Source organism: Bactrocera neohumeralis, chromosome 5, assembly GCF_024586455.1.
Source record: "Bactrocera neohumeralis isolate Rockhampton chromosome 5, APGP_CSIRO_Bneo_wtdbg2-racon-allhic-juicebox.fasta_v2, whole genome shotgun sequence".
Taxonomy (NCBI): domain Eukaryota; kingdom Metazoa; phylum Arthropoda; class Insecta; order Diptera; family Tephritidae; genus Bactrocera; species Bactrocera neohumeralis.
In genome coordinates, this window is record NC_065922.1 from 63346482 (window position 1) to 63374356 (window position 27875).

General features: G+C 33.7%; 1 protein-coding gene across 1 annotated transcript in view; it reads right to left on the reverse strand.

Moving 5' to 3' along the window:
- Window positions 1-26946, reverse strand: part of LOC126759339 (uncharacterized) — a 64922-nt gene extending 37976 nt beyond the window's left edge. Inside the window, 18 exon segments of the mRNA XM_050474073.1 lie at window positions 5237-5671; window positions 8907-9305; window positions 9859-10341; window positions 10416-10874; window positions 10955-11341; window positions 11396-11530; window positions 18380-18464; window positions 19288-20171; window positions 20174-20290; window positions 21744-21917; window positions 21919-22737; window positions 25443-25766; window positions 25826-25900; window positions 25975-26049; window positions 26114-26245; window positions 26358-26408; window positions 26477-26664; window positions 26667-26946. Coding sequence (XP_050330030.1) covers window positions 5237-5671; window positions 8907-9305; window positions 9859-10341; window positions 10416-10874; window positions 10955-11341; window positions 11396-11530; window positions 18380-18464; window positions 19288-20171; window positions 20174-20290; window positions 21744-21917; window positions 21919-22737; window positions 25443-25766; window positions 25826-25900; window positions 25975-26049; window positions 26114-26245; window positions 26358-26408; window positions 26477-26664; window positions 26667-26748 — 5304 coding nt within the window. The 5' untranslated portion in view covers window positions 26749-26946.
- Window positions 26947-27875: the final 929 nt, after the last annotated feature.

The following is a 27875-nucleotide window of genomic DNA, read 5'->3' on the forward strand; positions in this document are numbered from 1 at the left end:
AATAATATTTATAATCGGCAAGAGTTTATATATTTTATATATTGCTTCGAAATTTTTAAGCGGAAAAATGAAATTCCGTTTTTTGTATGTATATTATTTATTAAAATTATTATTTTTGCATTTGAGTATGCATGTGGTTTGTGTTATTGAACGCTTAATACTGTGTGCAGCTTAAAGTCTATAGAATAAGAACTTTAATGTTCAATGATCGCATATTTGCCCAAATGGTATTTTTTCACTTTCTTACCAATGGAGTTTGTCTTACAATTTTCAAATAAGTGACAAATGACAGACTTTTTAGGAACCTGAACTAATTACTATTGGGAAGAATTCAGTATACCGTCCCAGGATTTCAAGGATAAAAAGGATATGGCCGGATAGAGGAGATTATCCTGATAAAGGATATAGTATATAGTTATAGCCGCAGGAAGCTTATAGTTTTCGAGATATTCGCGTTTAAATTTGAAAATTTGCAATATTTTAATTAAATATTTTCTATATATAAAATTAATTTTGCACTTGTATTTTTCAATTTCATAATTCATTTGTACACATTTATTTTATATAATATAGTGCAAGAATAGCTTTTAATATACATTTAAATTATTGTTGAATTATGATTATTTAAGAATAACAAATGAATTACAAACTGACAAATAATCAGTGTTACCATACTAAAATATTTTACAGACTAAAACAAAAAAAAAATATAAAGAAATATTATACCTTAAATACAGGAGACATAATCGTTGATAAACAATAAAAAATATATGAAGGCCGCCCACGCAAAAAGGAGTTCTACGCGAAAAAAATCTGATACACCCCGGTGTTGGACCGACCAGGGTTTTTTTTTTGAAACGAGGCCGAAGGCCGCCCACGCAAAAAGGAGTTCTACGCGAAAAAAATTTGATACACCCCGGTGTTGGACCGACCAGGGTTATTTTTTTTATAGGTTGTTGATTCTCGTATTTGGGGTATAATCTGTTCACTTTATTTCAAATGATTCATTTGTTATTCTTAAATAATCATAATTCAACCATTAAATGTATATTAAAAGCTATTTTTGCACTATATTATATAAAATAAATGTGTACAAATAATTAGTGAAGTGTTAGTGGATATAAAAGTGAAAAATATAAGTGCAAAATTAATTTTATATATCGAAAATATGTAATTAAAATATTGCAAATTTTCAACTTTAAACGCGAATATCTCGAAAACTATAAGCTTCCTGCGGCTATAATTATATATATCCTTGATCAGGATAATCTCCTCTATCCGACCATATCCTCTTTAGCCTTGAAATCCTGGGACGGTATACTAAAGCCGACCCTTACTATTATTGTATTCAGTTTTGAACAGGTGCCTACTCGACTTAATAAATTGTTTAAATTTCAACAATTTTTCAGGAACAACATTATAAGTAATAAATATTATCAATTTAATTTATTTTAATTAAAAATGACAAATTTCTTTAAAAAAAATATTTTCAACTACAATCTGATTCAATATATAAGGTTGCAAAAACCAAAAACGAAAATTTGTACAAAGTGTTTCACTCATGTCAAAATCACCCCCTTTTGTTTTGCTCGTATTATTCAAAAATAAATTTTTAAACATTATCAAACAATGGCAATGTGCTTTTAGAGTTATAACTGAATGTCATTAAGTTATATAAGGTTGTTTTACTTAATAAAAAATTGTTTAATCCATAATGTCACAAAACCATTTTTTTTCTCATAAATTCGTTGTTTACATTTTGATGATTATGTATGATTTACAATAAATAGATTGTTCAGTTATAACTAATAAACACATTTTCATTGGTTAAAAGTTTTTCTTTAAAAATTTGTTTTTAATTATACAATTATCAATCATACAATTTTACGTTATGAACATATGTATGTATAACTAGATATGCATTTCGAGCATAAATACAGCTGCGATCAATAAAAAACAACTTTTGCAGACTATCTTCACCTATATAACTGTATGTTAGAAAAAAAAACACCAGATCTAGCAGGCACTGAGAAATGAATTATAGTTTATAAAATTGTGTTGCACACTGTTCAGTTATACAAGGTGCGTTCCAAAGTAAACAGGACTTCAAAAAAAAAAAAACAGAACAAATGGTTTTTTCAGCAAAATCAATTTATTTTACTCAAAATAGTCTCCTTCTGCTTCAATATAGCTTTTTGTATGTACAGTCCAAAAGCACGTCGAACAAGTGTTTTAGCTCGTTAGCCGGTATGGCCGCCAGTATGCCGGTGCAAGCCTTTTGAATGGCCTCTACGTCTGCATAACGCTTTCCTTTCATGGGCAAATGCATTTGCCATATCTGGTGAATACCACTTAATGGTTAAAATGTGATTTTTGGTCAAATAATCGTCTTTCGAATGTTGGATTCTAAACAATTTTTGGTTGTCAGTCAATTTGTGCGGAACAAACTGTGCACACACCTTTCGTAAGCCCAAATGTTCGGTCAAAATGTAATAAATCGATGTTTTGGAGATGTTCAATTCCATTTCCATGAATTTTAATGATGATTTCGTTTTTTTTTTTTGATGAATTCACGCACAGTTTCGATGGAATTTCCGGTGATTGCGGATTTTGATTGGCCCACATGTTGATCGTCACATTGAAAGCGTTGAAACCACTCGTGCACTCTGCTACGGGATAGGCAATCAACGCCATAAACTTGTTTCATCAATTGAAAGGTTTCAGTAAAAATGTTACCAATTCTAAAACAAAATTGAATGCTGGCTCTTTGTTCGAAGCTCATTTTCGCACCGATAACACAAACATAGTGACACTTTAAACGCAATAACTTCACTTCCAATCGATAAAATCTTATGAAATTCTCACTGGACAATCGAGAAAGATAGCAGTTGCTATCGCACTAGTCGACATATAGATGGCGCCACCAGGGGGCGCTAGATTCAAAAAGTCCTGTTTACTTTGGAGCGCACCTTGTAGGCGTGTTTTGGTTGTGTATTTGAACAGTTGCACAAAATGACAAATATGTAATTAGATGAAATTAACGCGTGAACAAAAATCATTATATGGAATAAACTATTATTCATCTTTTACAAAAAAAAAGTGAATAGTGATGTTTTGGAGCGTTAAAAGGGATCAGGTCGTCCCCGAAAGTCAACTGATTGCGGCGGATAAGTTTAAGCGACCGCTTTAAAAGTGCACTTTCTGTAAGAGCGGAGATTCAAAAGTTTTATCAGTAGCATTTAAATTTCGAAACTATACGACGACAGCTTAGACGACATTCAGGTAGTGAGTGGTTCCAGGATAAATTTGTAGTAAAGAAAATTAAGTTTCCCTAAAGACAAATGATTTGGGACTGATTTTCTTACCATATTTTGTTTTATAAACAAATTGTTCCTATGATCTTATTTCAATTATATTTGGTGGAACATTTTTATTGACCATAAGTTTAATTTCAAAACCTATCTACGGGGAACATCCGAAACTAGAAGCAGTGTTTTGGTACTTAGTTCAATTATAAACAAGTTATTCAGTTTCATCGAAAATAGAAGCACAAACATCTTTCTAATATATACGCATAGAGGAAAATATAGCACACTTCTGTCATTATAAGTACATTTTGACCATAATCTCTGAATTGAATGGAAATTTAGTATAAACAAGACTAAGCATCAATCGACGAAGTCATTGCATATGAAAATATCAAAAAGCATCAACTTTATTTGTGATGCGCGATTTTCTCTGTAACTGCGCGTCGACTACCGGGATTATACGTTTCAAAACATAAGGCAATGTCAGAAATATATTGAACACATTACAGTATATTATACTTCGTTCATATACATTACTCCACAACAATGGCCTCGAGAGTAGTAATACAAAACTTGTGATTTTATTTCTGGCATAGTGAAACTTTTCCATATAAGGACTTTTCTTTGTCCTAACAATGTATATGACACCTATAACGTATGCTTAAGGGGTTAGGGGTAGTCAGAGGCACGAAAAAATGAGAGTTTTCAGTTCAGAGTTTTTTACAAAAGTAGTAATATGGCATTATTATAGGATGTGTTGACGTGAAGTCACGAAAATTTCAAAAAAAAAACTTAATTTCCAAAGTTATAGTTGTTTGTGTTGACCCTGTTCCAAAAAAAGGTCCAGCATAATAAAAGGACAAGCATAAGTCCTTGGAGATTCATCTAAAACCAATCGGACAAAAAAAATAGTTTTATAAATAGATAAACGCGGGCCAGATCGAAGGGTTTTTTTTATTTTCAAAATTAACAAAATGGCGGCCTCATGAAATTTTTTTCTAAATTTTTGCGAAAAAATCAACAGTTAATTGGTCTTAAAAAATCGAAATTTTCGAAAAAATAAAAATCCTTCGATCAGGCCGGAGTTTATTATCTATTCTAAAAGCTGCATAAGTTTCATTAAAATCTACTGAACGGTTTTCGAGTTACAGTTGTCACCGGTTCAAAAAACATAGTTTTGAGAAAAACACGTTTAAAGTTTCATACTAGCACTTTGAAGTGCCTGAGCTCTCTTTGTTATTTGTCGAATAACTCAAAAACTAATTATCGGATCAACGTGAAACTTTGAGGGAATATTTTTAAGATATTACACTTAACGAAAATGCAAAAAAAAAAAAAATTTTTGAAAATTCTAACTACCCCTAACCCCTTAAGTGGTTTGATCTGAAAATCATCGGAGACAGTACCGTCCATTTGGACAATAACCCATGCGAAATTTCGTGAAGATATTTTGTCAAAAAAAATATACGTACAAGAACTTTATTTTGAGCATTCAGTTTCTATGGCAGCTATATGCTATATTCTCCGAAATCTTAGGTTTTGACAAATGAACACGAGGAGAAAAAGACGCGATAATCGAGTATAGACAGACAGACGGACATAGCTAAATAGGTTCAGCTCCTCACACTGAGCATTTATTATATACTTTATAGCGTCTCCGACGTTTACTTATGGGTGTTACAAACTTGGTGGCAAACTAAGATACCAGGTTCTGGGTATAAAAATGTTGATATAATAGTAGCATTAGCAAAACGGTTTCTGTACTCTCGAAAATTAAAATTTTTCCTATTCAAATTATCAATGTTATTAACTCAAATGGCCATAGTTAATGTCACTTTAAAGGTATTTTTAGAGATAAAAGATTAAAGTAAACACAAACGATCGTTGACATGGATTAGTAAAAAAAAAATACCCAAAAACAGACTTACCTTAACTTTTTCTAAATTCTCTGCTGGTTTATTGTTAGTGCGTAGAAAGCTCAATGCATCAAAATAGTATCGGTTAGATGTTCCTTTTGCGCCAACACGTTTCAATTCCGTGAAAAAGTTTGTTCGGAGACTGTATATTTTGCTCCTTATGTCCTTCAGTTCAGCATTGGGATACATTTCTCTGTACTTTGTTAGCAAAATTTCATACTGTGTCTTTCTAAATTCTCTATTAAAAAAATGTTTATTCTTCCTTTTCCACAATGCGCGGAGAGAGTGATATACTTCGATTAATTCTAAAGTGAATTTCCTTTCAATTGGATCTTGTGTATCTTCCTCGGTATATAGTAAGAAGTCTGTCTGTTCTACAAATGAATCATCTTCGGAGTCGTCAATTTCATCCAAAGAATCATAATCTCCGTTTTCTTCCAGGATTTGCTATTGATTTTTTAGTGTTGAAAAAGAAAGAAATTTATTAGTGGCAAATAGATGTTTAAGTAAAAAAATGGGGGTTCGATTAAATATATGTATATATGTATACAAAAGTTATTAATGATGTCCACATATGTATTGAAAAAATAAGTACTTATGTTAAGGGATAGGTTTGGATGTAACCGAACATTTTCTACTATCGTAATTTAGAAGGATCAAAGACGGGAAAACATTTCAGGTATGAGCAAAACTTGATATTCAAAAATTTTGCTTACAAGTTCAATATCTACATACATATACATATATCTAAAGCATCCTAAACAAATTCCTACATTTATATTTACTACCAGATGACACAATACTAATCGCAGTAGTCTCGCTTAATTTTATTAACACATTTTCTAAGGAGCATAATAAACCAACCAAAGGGACGAAATTTAATATATCGGGTATATTAGGAAAAAGTCAACCAAGGCATTTGATTCATCATATTAGGTATACAAGTATACGGGATAAGGTTCATTATGGTTAAGAAAACATCTCAACGTAATTTCCTTAAGGGGGGAGCCTGCTTTAGGAAGCTCAAAAAATCGATTTTTTTTATTGCTTAAATCTGTTCCTAATATATCTAAGAATATGTCTGTCAATTTTGGAAAGACAATTCGGATTATTTTCGAAGATACAGCACTAAAAGCAGTCGGGCGCCGAGCAGGTATACGAGCGTTCGGGCAGCTGCAGCCGCTCTATAGAGTTCGTTTTAAAGCGCGTTTTCTCGAGTTTTCATTTTTGGGACTTTCCAAAATTGGCGGGAAAAATTACAAAAAAAGTATTCAACCAATCGTATAAAACCAAAGCTTATTAGATTCAGTATCTTATTACCTCCTCTGTGAACCTAAAAAGTTCTTGAAAACAAAATTCTAAACTATTTTTTTAGTAAATTGAAGTTAGGTTTTTTGGTAAAAAATGCAACTTTTTTTTTTCAAATGTAAAAAAAACTTTGATTTTCGCGTTTTTATCGGGGTTTTTTAGGTTCACATAGAAGAAGGACTAATGAAAATTAATTATCCATTTGATTTTTTTGTTTCAGACAAAAATTGCGACCTACATTTTGCCCGCCAATTGGACACTTCAATTGCGCGGTGGTGCACAAAAGTAGATGAAAGTGGGCTGTATTTCGATATTTTAAATTTTAAAAAATGTTTTTTGTAAGTTTAAATACGTAATAAAATGATGTAAAAATTTCATTACATTTGCTTGTTTTTTTCTATCCTAAAAAAATCACGAAAAACTGCCTTTTTTAGGCCTCCTAAAGCAGGCTTCCCCCTTAAAATATCACAAATATTTACCAACATAAATGGTATAAAAACAAGCAGAAATCAAGATATGTATATATCGGAGCTAAGGACTAGACAGGACTGATACTCTTCGTATTAAGCCCAGGGTCGCTGGAGTAACCATGAAATTTAATTAAGATAACTCAAAAATTGGATGATATATTATCGGCTAAAATAACGAAAACCGTTATATGTGATATCTCCCAAGTACAGCCGAGATTATGCGAGAATTTAAATTTGAAAAAAAAAAAAAACAGCCAAATGTAATGAAAAAACTAGAGCGTTTTGTTTTCAGCATGATTGGCTGATATGTCTTTAGTACTTTGACCTATTAATTGGCTCGGTCACGCCTAATTCGTAAACAATTTTCAACTGCAGATGTCTCTCCATATTGTACCCCTCTCTGTACCAAATTTAAATTTTGCAGCTTAATTTTGGCTTATTTATAGCACTAAAGAGTTTTTAACTTTTTTTTTTATTATATATCATCAAGCTACATTATTATCAAACTCGTTTGGCTGTCTGGCCTAAGCGGAATCTCTGGATACTACAGAGGCGATGAGCAAGCAAGAGGAGGCACCCTTACACACGAATAGGAACAATTTAGATCTCCGCTCTCATCTTGCGCTTAGCAGACGTCAGGCTCCAGCCAATCCAAAAAAAGGGTAAAAAATAGTATACAAACTTGCATTTAAAACTACTAATTCGGTGGAGTTTAGTCTACAACAAATTATAGCAATGGTGGATAATTTTGAGAATATAATGTTTAAAACAATACAAAACAAGAAAAAACGTTAACTTCGGTTGCACCGAAGCTAAATACCCTTCACAGGTGCATTTCTGTTAGTAACTATGTGTTCAGTTTGTATGGAAGCTTATATGCTATAGTAATCCGTTCTAAACAAGTTTTTTAGAGATTACATTGTTGCCTTAGAAAATAACATATCAAATTTCGTGAATATATCTTGTCAAATGTGAAAGTTGTCCATATTAGAACTTGATTCCGATCGTTTAGTTTGTATGGCAGCTATATGCTATAGTTAACCGATCCGATCAATTTCTTCGGAGATTACATTGTTGCCATAGAAAATAATCTATACCAAATTTGGTGAAGATACATTGTCAAATGTGAAAGTTTTCCATACAAGCATTTGATTCCGATCGTTCAGTTTGTATGGCAGCTATATGCTATAGTTAACCGATCTGAACAATTTCTTCGGAGATTACATTGTTGCCTTAAAAAATAACATACACCAAATTTCGTGAATATATCTTGTCAAATGTGAAAGTTTTCCATACAAGCATTTGATTAAGACCGTTCAGTTTGTATGGCAGCTATATGTTATAGTGGCCCGATATCGGCCGTTCCGACACATGAGCAGCTTCTTGAGGAGAAAATGACGTTTGCAAAATTTCAAAACGATATCTTAAAAACTGAGAGACTAGTTCGTATATATACAGACAGACGGACAGACAGACAGACGGTCATGGCTAAATCGACTCAGCTCGACATACTGATCATTTATATATATACTTTATAGGGTATCCGACGATTCCTTCTGGGTGTTACAAACTTCGTGACAAACTTAATATACCCTGTTCAGGGTATAACTAGATCCATTTCATTTAGGCAATTGGTATTCATCGATTATACAAACTCTGAATAACGCTTAGAATGTCTTTAGATTGAAATACCATACTTCAAGTACCACACTTCAATCTAAAAACAAACCAACATAATATAAACAAATAATAAATTTTACTAAATATTGATAGTGTTCATAACTTAAACAAGGGTTATTCAGATTTTAGATAATCGATGAATTCCAATAGAGGTAGGTCAATCGGCAATATAGCCCCAAAATGTCCCTTTCAACTTGTTACGTCTTTTATTCAGATGAACTTACCTCCATTTCCTTTTCACAATCGGAATAATTGTTACGTAGAAAACTCATTGCATCATAGTAATATAAAGAGGGTTCTTCCATTTTGGACTCGCGTAACCGTTTCGCTTCCCGCTGAAAATTCGAACGCAGAGTAGCGATTTTTTTCTTAGCATCCAACATATTGGCATTGGGCATTATTTCTCTGTATTTTGCAAGCATTACTTCATAATATCTGTTTCTTATATTTCGGTCATAATATGATTTGATGTTCATATCCCACAGAGCCGGTAAAGAACGGTACAAATTAATGAACTCAATAATAAATTGGTGTTCCTCGGTAAGTGCAGTACATTGAGATATATTTTCGTTCACATTAATTTCTTTCGTTGATTCAATGTTGTTGCCTTCCATAGAGATATCCTGACAATATTATATAAGTAATACAATATTATACGTATGTAAGAATTATTTATACAAATATGTCATTGCTTATAGTACAAATCTCTAGAATCCTCTTTTTATTATCGTATTTATTGAGACGAATAAACAAAAATACATTTCTTATAAATAAATTGATATTTTGATAATAAAATATTTGATAAACGAAAACTTTTGTGTAGATTTTTGAAGCTAATACACTTTCAAACCAATCAAAGAAGAATAAATGAAAACATCCATAAACTTGGTGATAAAATACCTTAAAAACTTATATATGTATATTTCACATGGAAATTAGGAGAGATTGTAGTTGATTTTTATCTCGTGCAATTTTCGTCAAGCAATAAGGCAATTTGAAATATTTATTAAACAAATAAATGTTACACATAGTTTTTATTCAAAATGTCATTGAATGTCACGCTAGCTTTCCCAGTTATAAAAACTACTGATTGCAGTCAATTTTTCCAAAATGCTCCCAAAAAATTCTTATTCTCAAGGTCAGTGAAGCTATCACATAATAATTAAATGCACTTACCCCATCTTCATTTAAACCATCCATTCTATCTTGTCCATCACACTCAGATTCATTTTTTCGTATAAAACTTATGGCATCATAGTAAAACAGAGCAGGCTTTTTCAATTTAGATGTGCTCAATCGTTTTACCTCTCGATGGAAATTCGAACGCAGAGTAGCAATCTTTTTCTTAACGTCAAATATATTGGCATTAGGCATTATTTCTCTGTATTTTGTAAGCATAATTTCGTATTGCTCATTTTTAATTGCTCGATTTTGATAAGACGCATTGTTAAAATCCCAAAGAGCGGGTAAAGTACGATACAAATTTAAAAATTCAATAATGAATTTTCTTTCAGTCGTAAGCTTTTCATTCTGTTCATTATCCATATCATGCTCAGTTTCACTTTGTTTTACTTTTGAAATTTCGGTGTACTCTGTATCACTGTCAATTTCTCTTATTTCATCTGTACGTTCTTCGTTATCTCCATCCATGGAAATATCCTGTCAATATGAAATATGGATGTCAATAATGAAAATGATTTAAAGAAATATATACATTATATAAAAAAACTTACACTTGAATCGTCAAGATCATTCAATAAGTTCTGATTTTCGCTTTGGACTTCAGTGTTGCAAATAAATTGCAATGCATCAAAATAGTATAAATTTGTTCTAAAAGGACGCTTAAATTCTCGTTGCACATTTGTTCGTAGACAACTCATTTTCCTTTTAACGTCTTTTTTGTTAGCATCTGGATATCTTTCCTTATATTTTTCTAGCAAAATATTGTATTGTATTGCTTTGGATTCACGATCGTTGTATTGAATACATTTCCTATCCCACAACGCCGGTAAAGTGTGGTACAATTCAATAAGCTCAATAACGAATTTTTTCTCAGAGTTAAAGTCGTCTTCATATTCTTTAAGAGTATTTTTATACTGGGTTTCATTGGTCTCTGAGGTAGAAATATTAGAGTTATTGGCGAAATCAGCATCCATCTCAGTTTTTACATTATCGTAGACTTTAAACGATATCTAGCAAGAAGAAAATATTATTATTAACTAATTATCAAATTAATATAACATTTTAAGATATAGTAACATCTTTAAAATACCTTTTTTTCAGCTAAATAGTTGTTCTTCAAAAAATCCATGGATTCAAAATAGTACAGACGGGATATTACATTTGGAGGACATCTTTTTAATTCGCGACGATATGCTGATCGGAGATTTTTAATTTTTTTTATAACAACTGTTCTATTGGCATCGGGATATTTTTCTCTATACTTATTTAATAAAATATCAAAATCTTCTCGTCTTTTGTTTTTGTTCATATAATGTTTATGTTTATTGTTCCATAGTGATGGTAAATTTCGGTACAAATCTATTAGCTCAAGAGTGAACTCTTTTTCATCCACACCTTTGACGTCTCTTACTATTTTTGAATCAGTTAAATCTTTAGAATTATAATCAACTATCTTCTCGGGACTATTGAGATTGTTCTATAAATACACAGAATAATAATTTTTTTTATAAATTTATAATAGCAAACTTACAATCCCGTTGTCTTCACTTATAAATTCGCTTGAAATAACTTCTTCTTTCATATGTAACGCAGTATCCATTCCTGTATCCAGTTCTATTTCAACTCTCTCAAATCCATTTAATATACAGCTTTTGTCATCGTTTGCCTACTTACACACAACATAATATTTCTTGGAACACAGTATTTTTAAAACAATTATATACCTCAATAGGATTTTCCCATGGTTCCTCGAATTCTATATCTTCTAAGGTAGGGCTTCTCTCCGATTCAGATTCCACGGTATTAAAACTCAGCTTATGATTCTCACACATATGTCGTATAAACTTATCCAATTGTAGAAATGTATAGTCACAAAATTCACACATCAGAAAGAACTCCTCTTTTCCCACTGCCAATAAAGTTGCTATTTCGCCACATTTTGTTAAACCCCATTTATTAAGTACTTTTAACTCTAGAGTCATTATTAAAGTTTAAACAGCGAAAGTTTTTTATAACAATTCCTGAACAAAATGAAAACAACGATAATTGAGTTTAGTATGAACATGGATAATAATTTTTTATCGATATATCGTAAGAAACGTATTCGTTTACATGGGTTCTACGTCTAACATTTTTTATTTCGAATGAACATATCGTGTGTAACAGTATATTAACAATTGAATAAATTATATTTAATTTTTAGCTGATTATAACTATATACATTTTGAGTGAAAATTTCACTTTTCACGTGTGAAGTCGAAGAAATGCTTAAAATAAAACGATCTTTTATTTAATTATGATTTCATATATAAAGAAAAAAGAAATAAGAAATTTCAAAGCGATTTCGATAGCCATACCAATATACAAGCATGTCGCTCTGAACACATAGAAAGCGACACGACATGGCAGCACGACAGGGAACTGTAAATGGCGTCGTGAATCCTACTACATGAACATTGTAAGAAGGCAGCTACATATGTCTGCGATTACATGGGGCAACTTTAGTTGCTAATTCTCGGGCGATTCTCTTTTACTGTCGCCCATTACCTTCACACGAGCAACTTGTGTTGCGCAACTCTGCTCGAGTTTTTTTCTCATTCTCTTTCACTTTACTTTAACCCATTGTCGCTTCTTTTTCCTTATAGGTATTTGGGCCACTCTATCACATATATTAATCAGCTCTGTCAATTAAGAAATACATTTTATTTATTAAAACAAAGATATATCACCCTTTTTACTATCGTCTGAATCAGTTTGTATGGCTTCCTCCATACATTTCACAATATCTTTAATTAATACGATTTTTTCGTCATACTCCATTTTCTAAAATATTTATATTATATTATGTATATTTGTATACATATTTGCAAATTACTTACTAAAAGATGAAATTAAATTTTTTAAATATATTCAAAATATTAATTTCAAAAAAATATACGCAAATGCAACTATGTACTACGAAAGAAAGAACACGAATGCCGAAAAACGTCGCAGCGAACTGTTACGAATAAGAACACAAAGCGAGTTGCTGAACACTGGAAACTCGGCGCGATTCTCCTCTCCTCGTCGCCCCCTCGCCTATAAACTAAGAGTTGCCGCAACAAAAGTTGCCGTGTGTAATAAGGCTCTAACAAAACTATACAGTTGTCCATTTTCTATGTACACAATTTCGTTGTTGCCACACTAATACCTTTCACTTCAATGAAAGTTTAATATTTTGTTCAAAGTAAAATTTTTTATGCAAGCATGCATAAGTAAATAGGTTAATATTTTTGTTTTAAAATATTAATTGTTATTACAAATGATATAACAGAGACATTTTATGCTTTTATTTGTAAAATAACGTCGAGTTTGTTAGAAGAGCTTTGAATAAATTTACATTTTACATATTAGTGGCATCACTCCTCTCTACTGTCAGCTCTACGGTTCTCTCTACTGTCGTCGGCAAATTTAAAAATATTTTCAAGTTAACGAGAGTGACAACTGAGAGTCGTGTAGTCGTGCAGTTGTCTAAATACCTGCGTCCTTAAGAACGTGTGTATTTTAATATTTGACAGATGTCGCTTGCAGTCTGTAGCGCCCTATCAACGATACTGTTTAAATGAGTTAGCCTCATCGACTCTACCCGTAATAAAATGGCGCACCCTAGCAAAGCCACTGTATACACCACATAATCACCAATACACCGCATGTGAGAACAAATTGAAAACCACCATAGTCGATGTCAACACACTCGTACACAACACAACTCACCACACTACATCAACCCACTAAACAAAACGGATGGTCAACAGGATGGCAGGCACATTTCGTTACACATCTTATCAACATCACATGAACATTCGTTTTCGACACCCATCCCGACCGCTACAATTGCGATTAAAAACGTCGTCATACGGTTCCTGCTCGATACCAGTCTTTTGATATTCAACCCAACGTCGATCCTGTGTGCTACGAAGATATAAATAGATACTCAGCGATCCTGGGCGATATTTTAGACGTTACCTGGCACAGTCATCCTTTATATCTTTGTTTATATTAAATTTGAATAAAGTTGACTCTTTACCGTGACTAATACCTTACAATTAACTAATGTATTTTTCTTAACAAAATTAGTGGGTGCTTATTAAGCTAAATCGGGCATCCAATTAAATAGGTACAATGCCAGAATCAACTAGACTGTGAAAAATCGTAGTTGTCAAAATGTTCGAGAGGCGATGTTATGGTAATGATCTACTATATAGTGCTACTTACTAATGAGCTAAAGGTAAGAAGTTGTAAACTCGAATAACTAGTAATAAAGGGCTAAAAAGTCTCCGTAAGATGGGCTATTTCCGAATTGAGAAAATTGTTACTATGGTATTTTCTAGACATAGATTCCTGTGTTACCCGATTACTGGAAATAAGTCAAGTTAATCCACTTATAAGGTGGGAAAATGCGGTTCACAGGACGAGGATCGCTGAAACTAATATTGGCTCAGGTAGCACCCAACTAGAAATAATGAAGGGATGCCCGCAGGAGTCCAGTTGTGGATGAGCTTCTGGATTTTTTAACTTCCAAAAGCGTGCACTGTCAAGGCTACATGGCTACAAATCAGACAAAATATGCTGGGTCGCGTATGGAGTGGCGTCATGGATATCTAGAGGTGAATCTCCATATCAGTGTGGAGATAATAGAAAAAAGTCTATTTTAGACCCGCTGTCAGCAGGGCATGGTGAAACAGGTAATGGTGTACCGTTGGCACTCTTTCCTACAGGCGACATGACCGCGAGAATTTACTTTGAAAAGGGGTTCAAAATTTCACTCGTCAGCAAAAATGAATGGGAGGACTCCATCCATGAGAAATACCTTCATAGGAGCACAATGCAATGGTATACATACGGTTCGAAAACAGCAGATGGATAGATGGATGGATAGAGCAGATTTCCAATCATTTTTTAATCCGAAGTCTATGCCATTGGCAGATGTGCAGTGATTATTCTTGAGAAAAGCTATCACGGGGAACGAATTGTCATTCTCAGTAATAGTAAAGCACTTCTAATTAGCAATGGTCCTTCTTCCTCTTTACTGGCATTGACACCGCTACAGCGCGCTCGTCGTTTCTTCTTTTCGCAAGGTGGTGTCAATTCGAGATTTCAAGCGAAGCCAAGTTCTTCTCCACATGGTCCTTCCAACGGAGAGGAGGTCTCCCTCTTATTTTGCTTCCGGTGGGTATTATGTAGAATACTTTCAGAGCTGGAGTGTTTTCGTCCATACGTACGATATGACCTATCCAGCGCAGCCGCTGTCTCTTGATTCGCTGAACTACTATGTCAATGTCGTATATCTCATACAGCTCATCATTCCATCGAATGCGATATTCGCCGTGGTCAACGCGCAAAGGACCATAAATCTTTCGCAGAACTCTTCTCTCGAAAACACCTAAGGCCGACTCATCAGATGTTGTCATCGTCCATGCCTCTGCACCGTATAGCAGGACGGGAATAATGAGTGACTTATAGAATTTGGCTTTTGTTCGTCGAGAGAGAACTTTACTTCTCAATTGCCTTCTCAGTCCAAAGTAGCACTACAATGGTATTGCTTAAAAATGCTTAGCAGGGTTGCACTAAAAAAAACAATACCTTACTAGCATGGATCCCTTGACGTAGAAACATTAATGGAAATGAGCTAGTCGTTCTCTTGGTGAAAGCACTGCGGTAACCAGTCTGATAGGTACGGAACCGTTCCTTGCAGTGCGTCTCCACATTTTACGAGAGAAGATACTGCCAACAAGTGCCTGAGATTGGACAGATGAGGCTGTTTTCGGGAGAGTTCGATACAAAAAGGTTAAAGAAACTATTGGCTCTTCCCAGAAACAAATTAAGGCAGCTTGTGGGAATTTTTACATGTCCCTGCAGATAGCAGTGTCATCTGCATAGATTTGGGTACTGTTTCACGGATCGATGTCGCTTGTGTAACCAAAGAGAAGACACACCAGAGCACATACCATCCGGTGAGAAAAAACATTACAACCATTAACCCAGGAGCTTTATTAAGTCTCTTTGATTTAACTGGGTTAAACGAAGTATTGTAATAACGGAAGAGGTTACATTAGACCACAGGTCGCAGAGCATTCCTTCATTTCATTATATCTATCTAAAAAAGCGTTAAGTTATCGATTTAGAAATAAGTTAGGTGTACATCCATTAAATTGCAATTTTATCTGACAATTGACTGATCGAACGCAAAGTAGAATTTTAAGGCTGACGGTTTATCGAGAAAACCTATACAGAATAATTAAAACATCCCAGAGTTAAACTAACGTGAAATGTGATTAAGGAAATCGTTTTTATGTCGATCGATTAGGGTATGACAATCAGGAAGCCTATGTAAGATACATTTGTATTTAAATTTCACCTAGTCTGCATTTCGACAAGTGCCTCAATACCAGAGATAAAGAGATCCCCAACTCTCCTGTCACTGGAAATGTGAGAACCGCTCACCTACCGAACTTTGACAGTTGACTGGATTGGGTAGGTTTTGACGTTTTGCAATTGGATTGACTGGAACGACCAGATTGAAATTATACCAAAAATATATGTGAACGGAGGAATTTGTTGCCGCCGTCCAAGGTCGCTAATAAAAAGTAAAAAAAAATGATAATCAAAGAAAATGTGAAACTTAAATATATTTCATGAAACGTTTTGCTATTTGATGCATAGAATAATTAATTTTCAATTACAAATGATTAAAAACATTTATTAATTGAGAACTAACAGGCTTAATTCACCTTATTAAGTAGTGAAATATCAAATTTCAGTTGTTTAAATATATCATAAAATCATAAAAAAGGATTTAAGTTGTTTCGCCATATATCAAAAGTCCAATATATAATAATTTGCAATCGTAATAAATGTTGGGTGTTTTAATTTAAATGCCCAAAAATTCTTATTTTGTTCGATGTGACCACAATGGAAAATGTTATAAAAAATGCTTATTTTGAGGCGCTCTCCACTGGAATAAGTACTAGGGCATCCCATTATCCCTGCTCAATACTTTGCATAAATTGTTTGCTTCGTTATGGCAATAGTGTTTGTTGTTATATTACAGAATTATATTACAGAAAACATTCTTACATAAAAATGTATTGATGTTAACAAATGCAAATATGTACTTACTACATACAACTAAGTTTTTGCATACTAACCACTGTTCCTTATCCTAATTGTAATAATAATCTTAACTAACAATTTATTCCATTTATTTATACGCATGTATGTATGTTTATTATATTTATGCAGGTAATATTTTTCAACATGTGTCAGTTGATCTATATTCCTCTGACCCAATTGAAAAAAATGATGACTTGAAGATTCTCAATAACGACGGGCTTGAAAATTTGGCAGGGTACATCTGCCACAATCTTGGTAAATACAACCCCGAAATTTGTGCCAATTCAGAAAATTGTTCGTCTTATACTTGGGTGGATCACCTATCTGAAGGACTCTCAAAACCAACAGATATGTTGATGGAGCATATGAGAGCCTTGCAAGCAGTATTTGACGACTTAAATGGTACTGATTTGCATATACATATGTACAAATTGCGTTCAGAAGCACTTAGATTTTTTAAATTGTAGCACCAAAGTAAAGAATTGTTTTTCAGAACTAGAATATATTTTAGGATTCGTTCCTTAAGTAAAAAGAGTGCGACCAATAATCACATACGGGGCGGTGGCCTGGGCCTCAGTAGCGTCGCAGACTTCGGTTAAGACCAAGCTATCGAAGCTGAAGCGGCTAGCCTGTGTCTGCATGACGGGCGCAATGCGCACCTGTCCAACGGCAGCACTGGAGGTTCTGACGGAGCTTACCCCGCTTCACTTGGTTATTGGTCAGGTAGCAAAGCACACAATTCTGCAAATAACGGCAGAGAGGTGGGGCAAAGGTAGGGTAATCTCGTCCCAGAGGATGGAAAAGATAAGTGGCGATGTACCATCAGCCCTCCTCCCGAGGGACAGCACTACCAAAACAGTCATCTTCAAGAAGAAGTTTAAGGTCACCCCCGGCAGCAAAGACGAGTGGAACGATTCCAATCTCGAACTGATGCTGAGGAATAGTACGCTGAGGTGGACGGGTCGAAAATGTCGGAGGGAATCGGTGCAGGGATCGCGGGTCCACGCACTAGGCTCTCCATACCCATGGGAGAGTTCCCAAGCATTTTCCAGGCAGAAGTTTTTGCCATAAGTCGGTGTATAGAAATAAACCTCCATCGCAACTATCGTAATGAGAGAATAGCCATTCTCAGCGACAGTCAAGCGGCACTAAAAGCAATCTCTTCTTACGAAATCAAATCGCTATTAGTGCAGGAGTGCAGGGAAAGGCTGAACAGCCTTGCAGAACGTAACCAGGTACACCTAATCTGGGTGCCAGGTCACAGAGGTATAGCCGGTAATGAACTGGCGGAAGAGCTAGCCCGCTCCGCAGCCTCCACCAAGATGGTGGGACCAGAGCCCTTTTTTGGGGTAGGTCCACATACCATAAAGGAGCTACTTCGCAAGGAAGAAGGAGTGGGCAGGGAGGAGCATTGGCGGCAAACACGCGGTATGAGACATGCCAAGTTGCTAATGGGAGGATACAATTTGAGTAGGTTCAAGGTTATAATAAATCTCCCCAGGAACAAACTCAGGCTACTGGTCGCATGGTATACCGGCCACTGCAAGCTGAATAGGCACCTGTACAACATGGGCCTATCCTCTTGCGTTAACTGCCGGTTCTGCGACTTGGAGCCTGAAACCCCGGAGCACCTGCTGACTTACTGCGCAGCAGTCTGTAGACGCAGGACTAAGGCCCTAGGATCAATGTTTCCGGATAGGGATCGCATAGCCTCACTAGCGCCCGGAAGTCTATTGAACTTCATCAATGCGCTGGGGCTAGATGAGTCTATGTAAGTTAGGAGAGGGCACAATAGACCAAAGGTCGCAGTGCATTTCTCATATTGAATCAATCAATCAATAAATAAAAACTTAATTGAAAATATGCACAGCAAAAAAAGAAAATTAAATAAGACAATAAATTGATAGTTGGTCACAAAATATTCAATATTTTTATTTGCATAAATGTATATAGTTGAAACAAACACAGCAAAGAGACAAAATTAAATAATACAACGAAAATACAATGAAATGAATATGTAGTAGGTAAATGTTCACTATAAAATATTCACTTATATTGACATTTTTTATTAATATTCACTTATATTGCTGTTAACTTTTGATGATATTCATGTTTTTGTATGCCTGCATTACAAAATTAATTATAATTGCAAAGAAAAACAAGCAACTGAAAATCAGCTGATTATACATATGTACGTTGGTCAACCGTGACGTATGCAAATATGTAAGTATGTAGATGCGCGGAACGAATAAAATTTGAACTCGTCATTACGCAATCTTGTTTATATCATTCTTGGTACCATGTGACTTCATATGAGCACTCAAACCGGCATATTGAGCAAATCGTTTATCACAGATCTTGCAGGCATATTTCTTTTCTATAGCATGGATCTGTTTGTGTTGTCGCAGATGCTTGGTACTTGTAAAACCTTTATTACAAATATTGCAAATTTTATCTCGCACATTTTGGTGCACTTTCATGTGTTCTCTATAAAAACCTTTACTATAGAAACCCTTATTGCATATTTCACACCTGTGGGTAGGCTTATTCTCATGCTTTCGCATGTGCATATTAATTTTTGACGAAGTACGAAAATTTTTACCGCAGACATCGCAAACGTATGGCTTTTCACCGGTGTGTGAGCGCATATGGATTTTTATTTCTGTGGTCGTTGCGCACGGCTTGCTGCATACCTCACATTTATATAAGTAGTCGTGTACATGCCTTCGTAAATGTACCGATAAATTTGTGGTCAACTTAAAACCATGACCACACACATGGCATTTAAATGGAAGTGAACCATCATGAGATGCAACATGCACTTTGTACTGACATACGCCCGCACTTATTTTCCCACATATCGAACATTCATAGGGAGTAACATCTACTTCGAGATATGAAATGTGTTCATAAAATTTGCAACTTGGCCTATAGTTCTTATTTTGTTGTTTGCATAATATTTTTAGTCTTTTTTCATGAGAGCATATTTTTCGAAGTCGTCCAATTTCACATCCGATATCGTAACGTGTCAGACTTAAACTTGTTTTTTTATTAAATTTATCGTGAACAGCTTTTACAGCTTCTCGTCGTCTATTGCCGAATCTGTATGCTATATCTGTTTCATCCCAAAGACAAGAATACTGTTTATATACATATGTATTTCCGCTAAGAGAACGCTTTGAACATCATTTAAAAGACTTCCGGGCATTGACATTTTTTGAGCTGTTGTTGTTGCAGGAAGAACAATTGCGCTAAGCTCAGTTTTGCACTTGACCTACAAATAAAAAGAAAGTGTAGCTTTAAATATACGCGATTAAATTTTTTGCCTCATACATCTAGTAAATGTATGTATGTTTAAAAAATGCATATATTTCAAATGATTAACTCACTAACAACGTTGCCCAAATGCATCTTTTTTAAACCAACTTAGTTCTCATGGTTTGCAGTTACACTCAAAATTCGCTTTATCCAGTTTTATTAACCTGACAGTATTGCGTTATTAAATACAAAATTTCATTATAATCTACATATACATATATAACAGAAAGTTTTGTTAGTTACACCATTTATAACTGAAGAACGGCTGAACCGATTTGGCTGAAAATTGGTGGGGAGGTAGCTTAGAACCAGGGTAAGGACATAGAATACCTTTTATCTCTTTATGTTAAAATTTTATACAACTCATAAATACAAAAATTATATTTCAAATTGTAAGCATTTGTTCAAAATTCATGTTTATCGGAATCATTTGAATATATGCGTACAATTTCTAACAGATTCTTCTTCGAAAATAATACAATTGCTAAGTATTTGGAATAGTAGAAAGGAACTGCAATCAAATGCCCAATGAAATAGATTATAACTGACTCAGTAATCAGTCGTTGACGTGCATCCCAAAAGATTGACGTCTTCTTCTTCTTTCCACGCCTGAAATGATGGAGCTATGTTTCTATTGTCACACACTGACGCAAGAATTCTCTTTTATTACGATTAAAGAGCACTCAAACACTTTTCAGAATCAGTTATTCGTTGTTTTTGTGGATTATGAACTTGCGAGGCACCCACTTTGCACAGAGCTTTCGCCTCTTTAGAGCATCATGTCCTCAGTGCTCACTTCGCTTGTTTCTTGCTTAGCAAATATCTTTTCAACGGTGGATTTCCCTGAGCCCAAATTCAACAGTATTTTCCCCCAAAAAAACATGCTTTATATACACACTCGAAATGCTTTATGATCCATTTTTTTGTAAACTAACAGAAGTTGCTTCACCAAAATGCTATATCTCATAAACTAATAGTTATAATCCAACTAAAAGAAATCATATAGATGGTAGTAGTAGTATTACCTATGTATCAGCCACAGTGAAGCGTGGACGGGTCCTCTAGTATATTAATAAAACAGCTGCCACCGCAAATAGCAAATAATTTGATACGCCTCACTGCACGAAAATTAACTTGTATTTTTGTGTAGCATATTTTGCAGCGATTGCATATTTTTTGCGTGTGTTTTGTTTGCTATTGCACGGATACGAAACACCCTATAGGGTGTTCGATAAAATACATACATACATATGTATATTATTTACTAAATTTATTCATACAAAATTTTTATTGCTTATTATCACGAGAAAACAAGTACAAGTAAAATCGAATTCTTCGATAAACATAGAGACAAAAAATATACATAAATACTGTAATCTATGATAAATTTATTTATCAATAAGTATTTATTCCTGATCTTCTTGTACTAAATCAACACTTTTAGAACTAATCTCAATTAATGTCGTACCATGTGACTTCACATGGCCGCTAAGTCCAGCATACTGTGCAAAACGTTTACCACATATATTACATGCATATTTCTTTTCGGAAGAATGGATTAGCATGTGTTGACGTAGATGTTTGATTACTGGTAAATCCTTTTTTACATATACTGCATAATTTGTCTCGCACTGCGGAATGCACACGCATGTGTTTTGTCAACAAAGATCTCATATAGAATGTTTTATTACAAATTTCACATTGACAGCGAGGTTTTTTATCGTGGCGTAATTTATGCGGCCTCAATTCTGCTAATGATCGATATTTTTTGCCACAAATTTCACAAACATATGGTTTTTCCCCAGTATGACATCGCATGTGAGTCCTCAATTCGGTTGTTGTTGCACAGGGTTTGTCGCACACTTCACACTTATACAAGTAGTCATGAGCATGCCTACGTAAATGTACCGTTAAATTGGTCATCAACTTAAAACCATGCCCACAAATGTGACACTTAAATGGCAACGAACCATCATGTGATGCCAAATGCACCTTGTATTGTTGTGTGCCACTAAATAACTTTTCACATATTGGACATTCGTAAGGCGAAACGTCAGTCTCAAGAAATGCGATGTGACTGTAAAATGTGCACGAGGGCTTAAAAATCTTATTTTGTCGTTTACACACAAATTTTTGTCTTTTCTCATTAGAAGCAAGCTTTCGAAGTCTTGAAATTTCGCATTCCATATCATATTTTGTGAGGTTTAATCCAGTTTGCTTATTAAAATCTTTAAGTAGCATTTGTAAAGCTTCTCGCCTTCTATTACTAAATCTGTATGTAATTTCTGTTTCATCCCAAAGAGTGGACAGACTGTTATAAATTTTAGCTAAAACTATAGCTTGTTCATCATTTAAAATGGTTTCTGGAGTTGTGAATTTCCTCAGTAACGGTTTTGGTTTTACCTGTAATAAAATAGTGAATGATTTTGTTTTAGAAAGCTAGTTACGAAAAACAAAAGTATTTTTGTGAACTAGAACTCACATTTCATTAAGAACTAATCAACTGTATGGCATAATGAAAAGGGAAGTGAATCGACAGCTTTCCGTTTCCTATCTGCGGATAATTTAATTAATAATGGTGACCGCTGAAATTTGTTTGCAACAATTTGTCGACCGGAAGCTGCCTAATATTTTTGATAATTGCTAATACTATGGCGTGGATGTTATTTAATTTTAAATTATATAACTCGAACCAAAAAGCTTTCGGAATTGAACAGATTACTAAAAAATTACAAGAAATACGATTAATGGGCGTGTTGTGTCGGGTCGCACTGAACAGTTAATTATATTCCATTTTAACCAGTTACTACAATATTTTGTTGTGTACATATCATCTGGCTAAAACTAAAGATTATAAGACGATACCATTTCTTCGATATTTGAGTTAAGGATTTTATATGGGTTTCTTATTGTCTTAAGCATAAAGAGCATAATTATAGCAGTTTGAATATCCTTTGGGTAAGTCTATTGATTTGGTGATGTTAGTGTTGAACTTCGTTTCGATTGTGTATTATAAAAAAATCAATACTCTTTAGAGGATTGTTTTAAAACTTTGTCATAATAACTTTGAGAAAGATGAATGGTGATTTTTAAATAAAAAACTAGAAGAGAAATTATTTTCCGTTACACCAAAGCTCTAGCCATACAAGAATTTGAATTTGATCTACCATTTTGTATTGCAACTACATATAGTGGTCCGATCTAAATCACATATTCGAAGATAGTGTTCGCTTTGAAAATAATTCATGTCAAAATATAATAAATATAAAAAAATGGATTTAAGATAGCAGATAACATTACATAACAAAAAAATTTATTCAAAACAAGAAAAACGGTTAACTTCGGCTGCACCGAAGCTAATATACCCTTCACTGATGCATTTATTTTAGTAACTATGTATATGTTTAAGTAAATCTAAAGACGTAACCGCCCAGTGGTTTTCACCCACATTTTGAATATATCTCGTTTACTGAAAAAGTCTACAATGCAAGCATTTGACTCTGATCGTTCAGTTTGTATGGAAGATATATGGTATAGTAATCCGATCGGAACATTTTTTTTCGGAGATAATATTATTACCTTAAGCAGTAATTCATGTCAAATTTCATGAAGATACCACGTCAAATGCGAAAGTTCTCCATACAAGCCCTTGATTCTGATCGTTCGGTTTGTATGACAGCTATATGCTATAGTTAACCGATCTGACCAATTTCTTCGGAGATTACATTGTTGCCTTAGAAAATAATCTGTACCAAATTTGGTGAAGATGCATTGTCAAATGTGAAAGTTTTCCATACAAGAACTTGATTCCGATCGTTCAGTGTGTATGGTAGCTATATGCTATAGTTAACCGATCCGATCATTTTCTTCGGAGATTACATTGTTGCCTTAGAAAATAATCTATACCAAATTTGGTGAAGATACATTGTCAAATGTGAAAGTTTTCCATACAAGAACTTGATTCCGATCGTTCAGTTTGTATGGTAGCTATATGCTATAGTTAACCGATCCGATCAATTTCTTCGGAGATTACATTGTTGCCTTAGAAAATAATCTATACCAAATTTGGTGAATATATCTTGTCAAATACAAAAGTTTTCTATACAAGGACTTGATTCCGATCGTTCAGTTTGTATGGCAGCTATATGTTATAGTGGTCTGATATGAGTAGTTCTGACAAATGAGCAGATTCTTGGAGAGAAAATGACGTTTGCAAAATTTCAAAACGATATTTTAAAAACTGAGGGACTAGTTCGTATATATACAGACAGACGGACATGGTTAAATCGACTCAGCTCAACATACTGATCATTTAAACATATACTTTATAGGGTCTTCGACGCTTCCTTTTGGGTGTTACAAACTCCGTGGCAAACTTAATATACCCTGTTCAGGGTATAAAAATACATATGTTTGAAATTTAAGTTTGATAATATAATATTTCAAATATTTTTGGAATTATAGCCTCATAAAATTTAGCAGCCTTGGTATTAGAAACTTATCTTTCCTTTCAAAAAAATATGAAGTTTGTTTTTAATATTAAATCAGTTGCTTGTCGCCATGGCAAAATATTGTTTATTCAATGCGATTTGTATACAAACAACTATACCAACAAGTCAAGTTTCTCAATATTTGTTTTATGAAAAATGAAGTTATAAAAGAAATAAATAGAATTTTACCACAAAGGGTTTAGAAAATAAAAACTTCAAAACTAAAACCAAGTGATAAACATTACATTCTGATAGTGGAGTGTAGTGTAGTGTAGCGTAGCTTTAAAACATAAAATGACTTAAGGGTAAATGTGAATATAGTTACTAAAGTAGACTTCTGCATGAATAAGTAATTCATTTGCCGTCATGGGTGCATTCATGCAGAAGTCTATACTAAAGCTTAGTAGGTAATAAATACTTGTCATTTTCGGTTGTTCATAGTTAATTTAGCTAGCTTCAGTTACGATTCAGCAGGAATAATGATTTTGAGGTATATCATAAGCCTATACACATAGTTATGCACATAATATCTTTACCATTCATAGAACTTCAATTAAACACTGTATTATTTAGTAGACTAAGCAAATTATGTGTATCATATTCTTTAATTTAACTTACCTCAACTTTTTTTCGTTTTGGCTTTAAAAACATAGTAAGATCGTTATACCAAACAGGTGTATATATTTTGCCTTTAGAAAGATAAATTTTTTTCCGTACCAATTCAGTCCGAAGCTTACTGCTTAATTTTGCAATCATTTTACGAATTGACTCCCATTCGCTTGGAATACCCACTTCTTCAGCAATATTTTTAATTTCCTTCTCTCTTTTCTTATTATCTCTGGGTAATTGCAAATCGTTATCCCACAGAAAAGGCCGCTTTTCATACCCTTCAAATATTGCGAGCATCTTATTTTTATTAAACGATCCATTTAAACCAAGTTCCTGTTAAATTAATATAAACTTATCATATAATATAAGGCAATACATACAAATTATTATACCTCTATATAAGCAGCAATCTCAGAATTTTCTGTATTACATCCTTTATAAATATTTTTTTCAGATGTATAATTTTCCTGTTAAAAAAAAAAATAATATAATATTAATAATTTAACATAAATAAAATATAACTATATAAACATTACTAAACCTTTAAATGAACCGCAATTTCAGAGTTCTCTACATCATCTTCATTATCAATATAATTTTTTTCTGTTTCACTTTCCTGTATTAAATAAAGAAAACTATTTATATAACATGGATTAACTTTATATATATTTAAAGCTTACGCTGATACTATCTTCAGCATCTTCGCTGGCGTATCCAACCGTTATGTTCAACTCTTTTTTCACCTGGTTATCGTCCAACTCTATTTCAACTTTTTCAAAGTCATGTAAATTCGTTTTACTGTCATCGCTGTCCTGTAAGGCTTTATATGTTTAAATACATTTTTTCAATATGAATTTATATGAAAGGAGTTATGTATATATAATGGAAAACTCATGTTTGATTAATTAAGTTTCCGAACATCACCTCATTCGAATCTGTCGCCGAGAACTGTGCATCATAATCGTCCATATCTTCCTGTAATTAAAAATTAATGTAAAGTATATAATGGACAACTGTCGATTTATTGTATTTCCAAACATCACCTCATTTGAAACTGTCGTCGAAAAGTTGTTATCTTGTTCAATATCTTCTTGCAAGGAATTATCATCTTCATCCTGAACTTTAGGGTTCATAAAATGACACAGATGATCCTCACAAATGTGTTGAATGAAATCTCCTAACTGAAGAAAAGTGTAGTCGCAAAAGCTACAATTTAAGAAAAATTCTTTTGACCAATTGACAAATGAGTAGTAATTTCTCCACATTTCTTTAAATCAGCACTTTCAATTTTATGTTTTTCCATTTGAATTTCCATGTTTAGTGGTTTTTAATACTTCACTATTACTCAGGAATATTATATTATAGTTAAGAATAATGAATCTGCGAGGAAGGTAAACAAATTTGACCACCAACAATTTAAGTGATGTCATTAATAATACTCGATAATATGTCAAAAAAATTATTGGCGAAGTGTGGCCATCAAGATGCAAAAGCAGATTAACTTGAAAATTTTACAAAAGCAAGCAAATATAAAATCCTAATATTTGCTAAATTTTTATCACTCTCTCGTGCTTATTTTTTTATGCGCTTCAGTTAAGAAAAAAGTATGGCTTTCTATTTACAAAATATGAAAAACAAAACTTACAAAAAATAGATCCAGCACATTTACACACTATAATGCTAGTTTACAGTACGAGTACTTTACATCGAAGCGCAACGCAGCAAGGTGAAGCAAAATTTCGGCTAACATTTTACGCTTGCCAAGTAAATGTTGCAATTTTTATTAACAAGTAACTCGAAAAGAAAAACTTTCATTTCGTTATAACTTTTGCTTTCTTCACTTTAAAGTAAAAGTATGGATGGATTGTTAATATATCTTGATGTTTGAAAAAAATACTCAAATCAAAATAGCTTTATGAGAAATTGATTACATCAAATGGTCGAATGGTTATTCTGCACAGGCATTTTCGAATTTCTACTGTTTGAAATGGGCTTGAAGTGAGCTGATTTAGCTTCCGAACGAAAAGACATTTCATTGATTGCGTGCTGGAGCAATAGTGTCACCCAGAAACGATAGTATCGACGAAATAAACGATTTAATTATTCGAAAGGTTCCCGGAAAAATAAAAAAATACAAATCGATAGACATCATGACTAATATCGATCCCCAGGAGCTTTTAAGTTCAATAAACCCTTCAGGACTGCCACAACATGAATTATTCTTCTTCTTCTTAAGACACAAGCGTAGCCAGGTCCTTCTCCACCTGGTCCTTCCAACGGAGTGGAGGTCTTCCTCTTCCTCTGCTTCCCCCGGCAGGTACTGCGTCGAATACTTTCAGAGCTGGAGTGTTTTCGTCCATTCGGACAACATGACCTAGCCAGCGTAGCCGCTGTCTTTTAATTCGCTGAATTATGTCAATGTCGTCGTATATCTCGTACAGC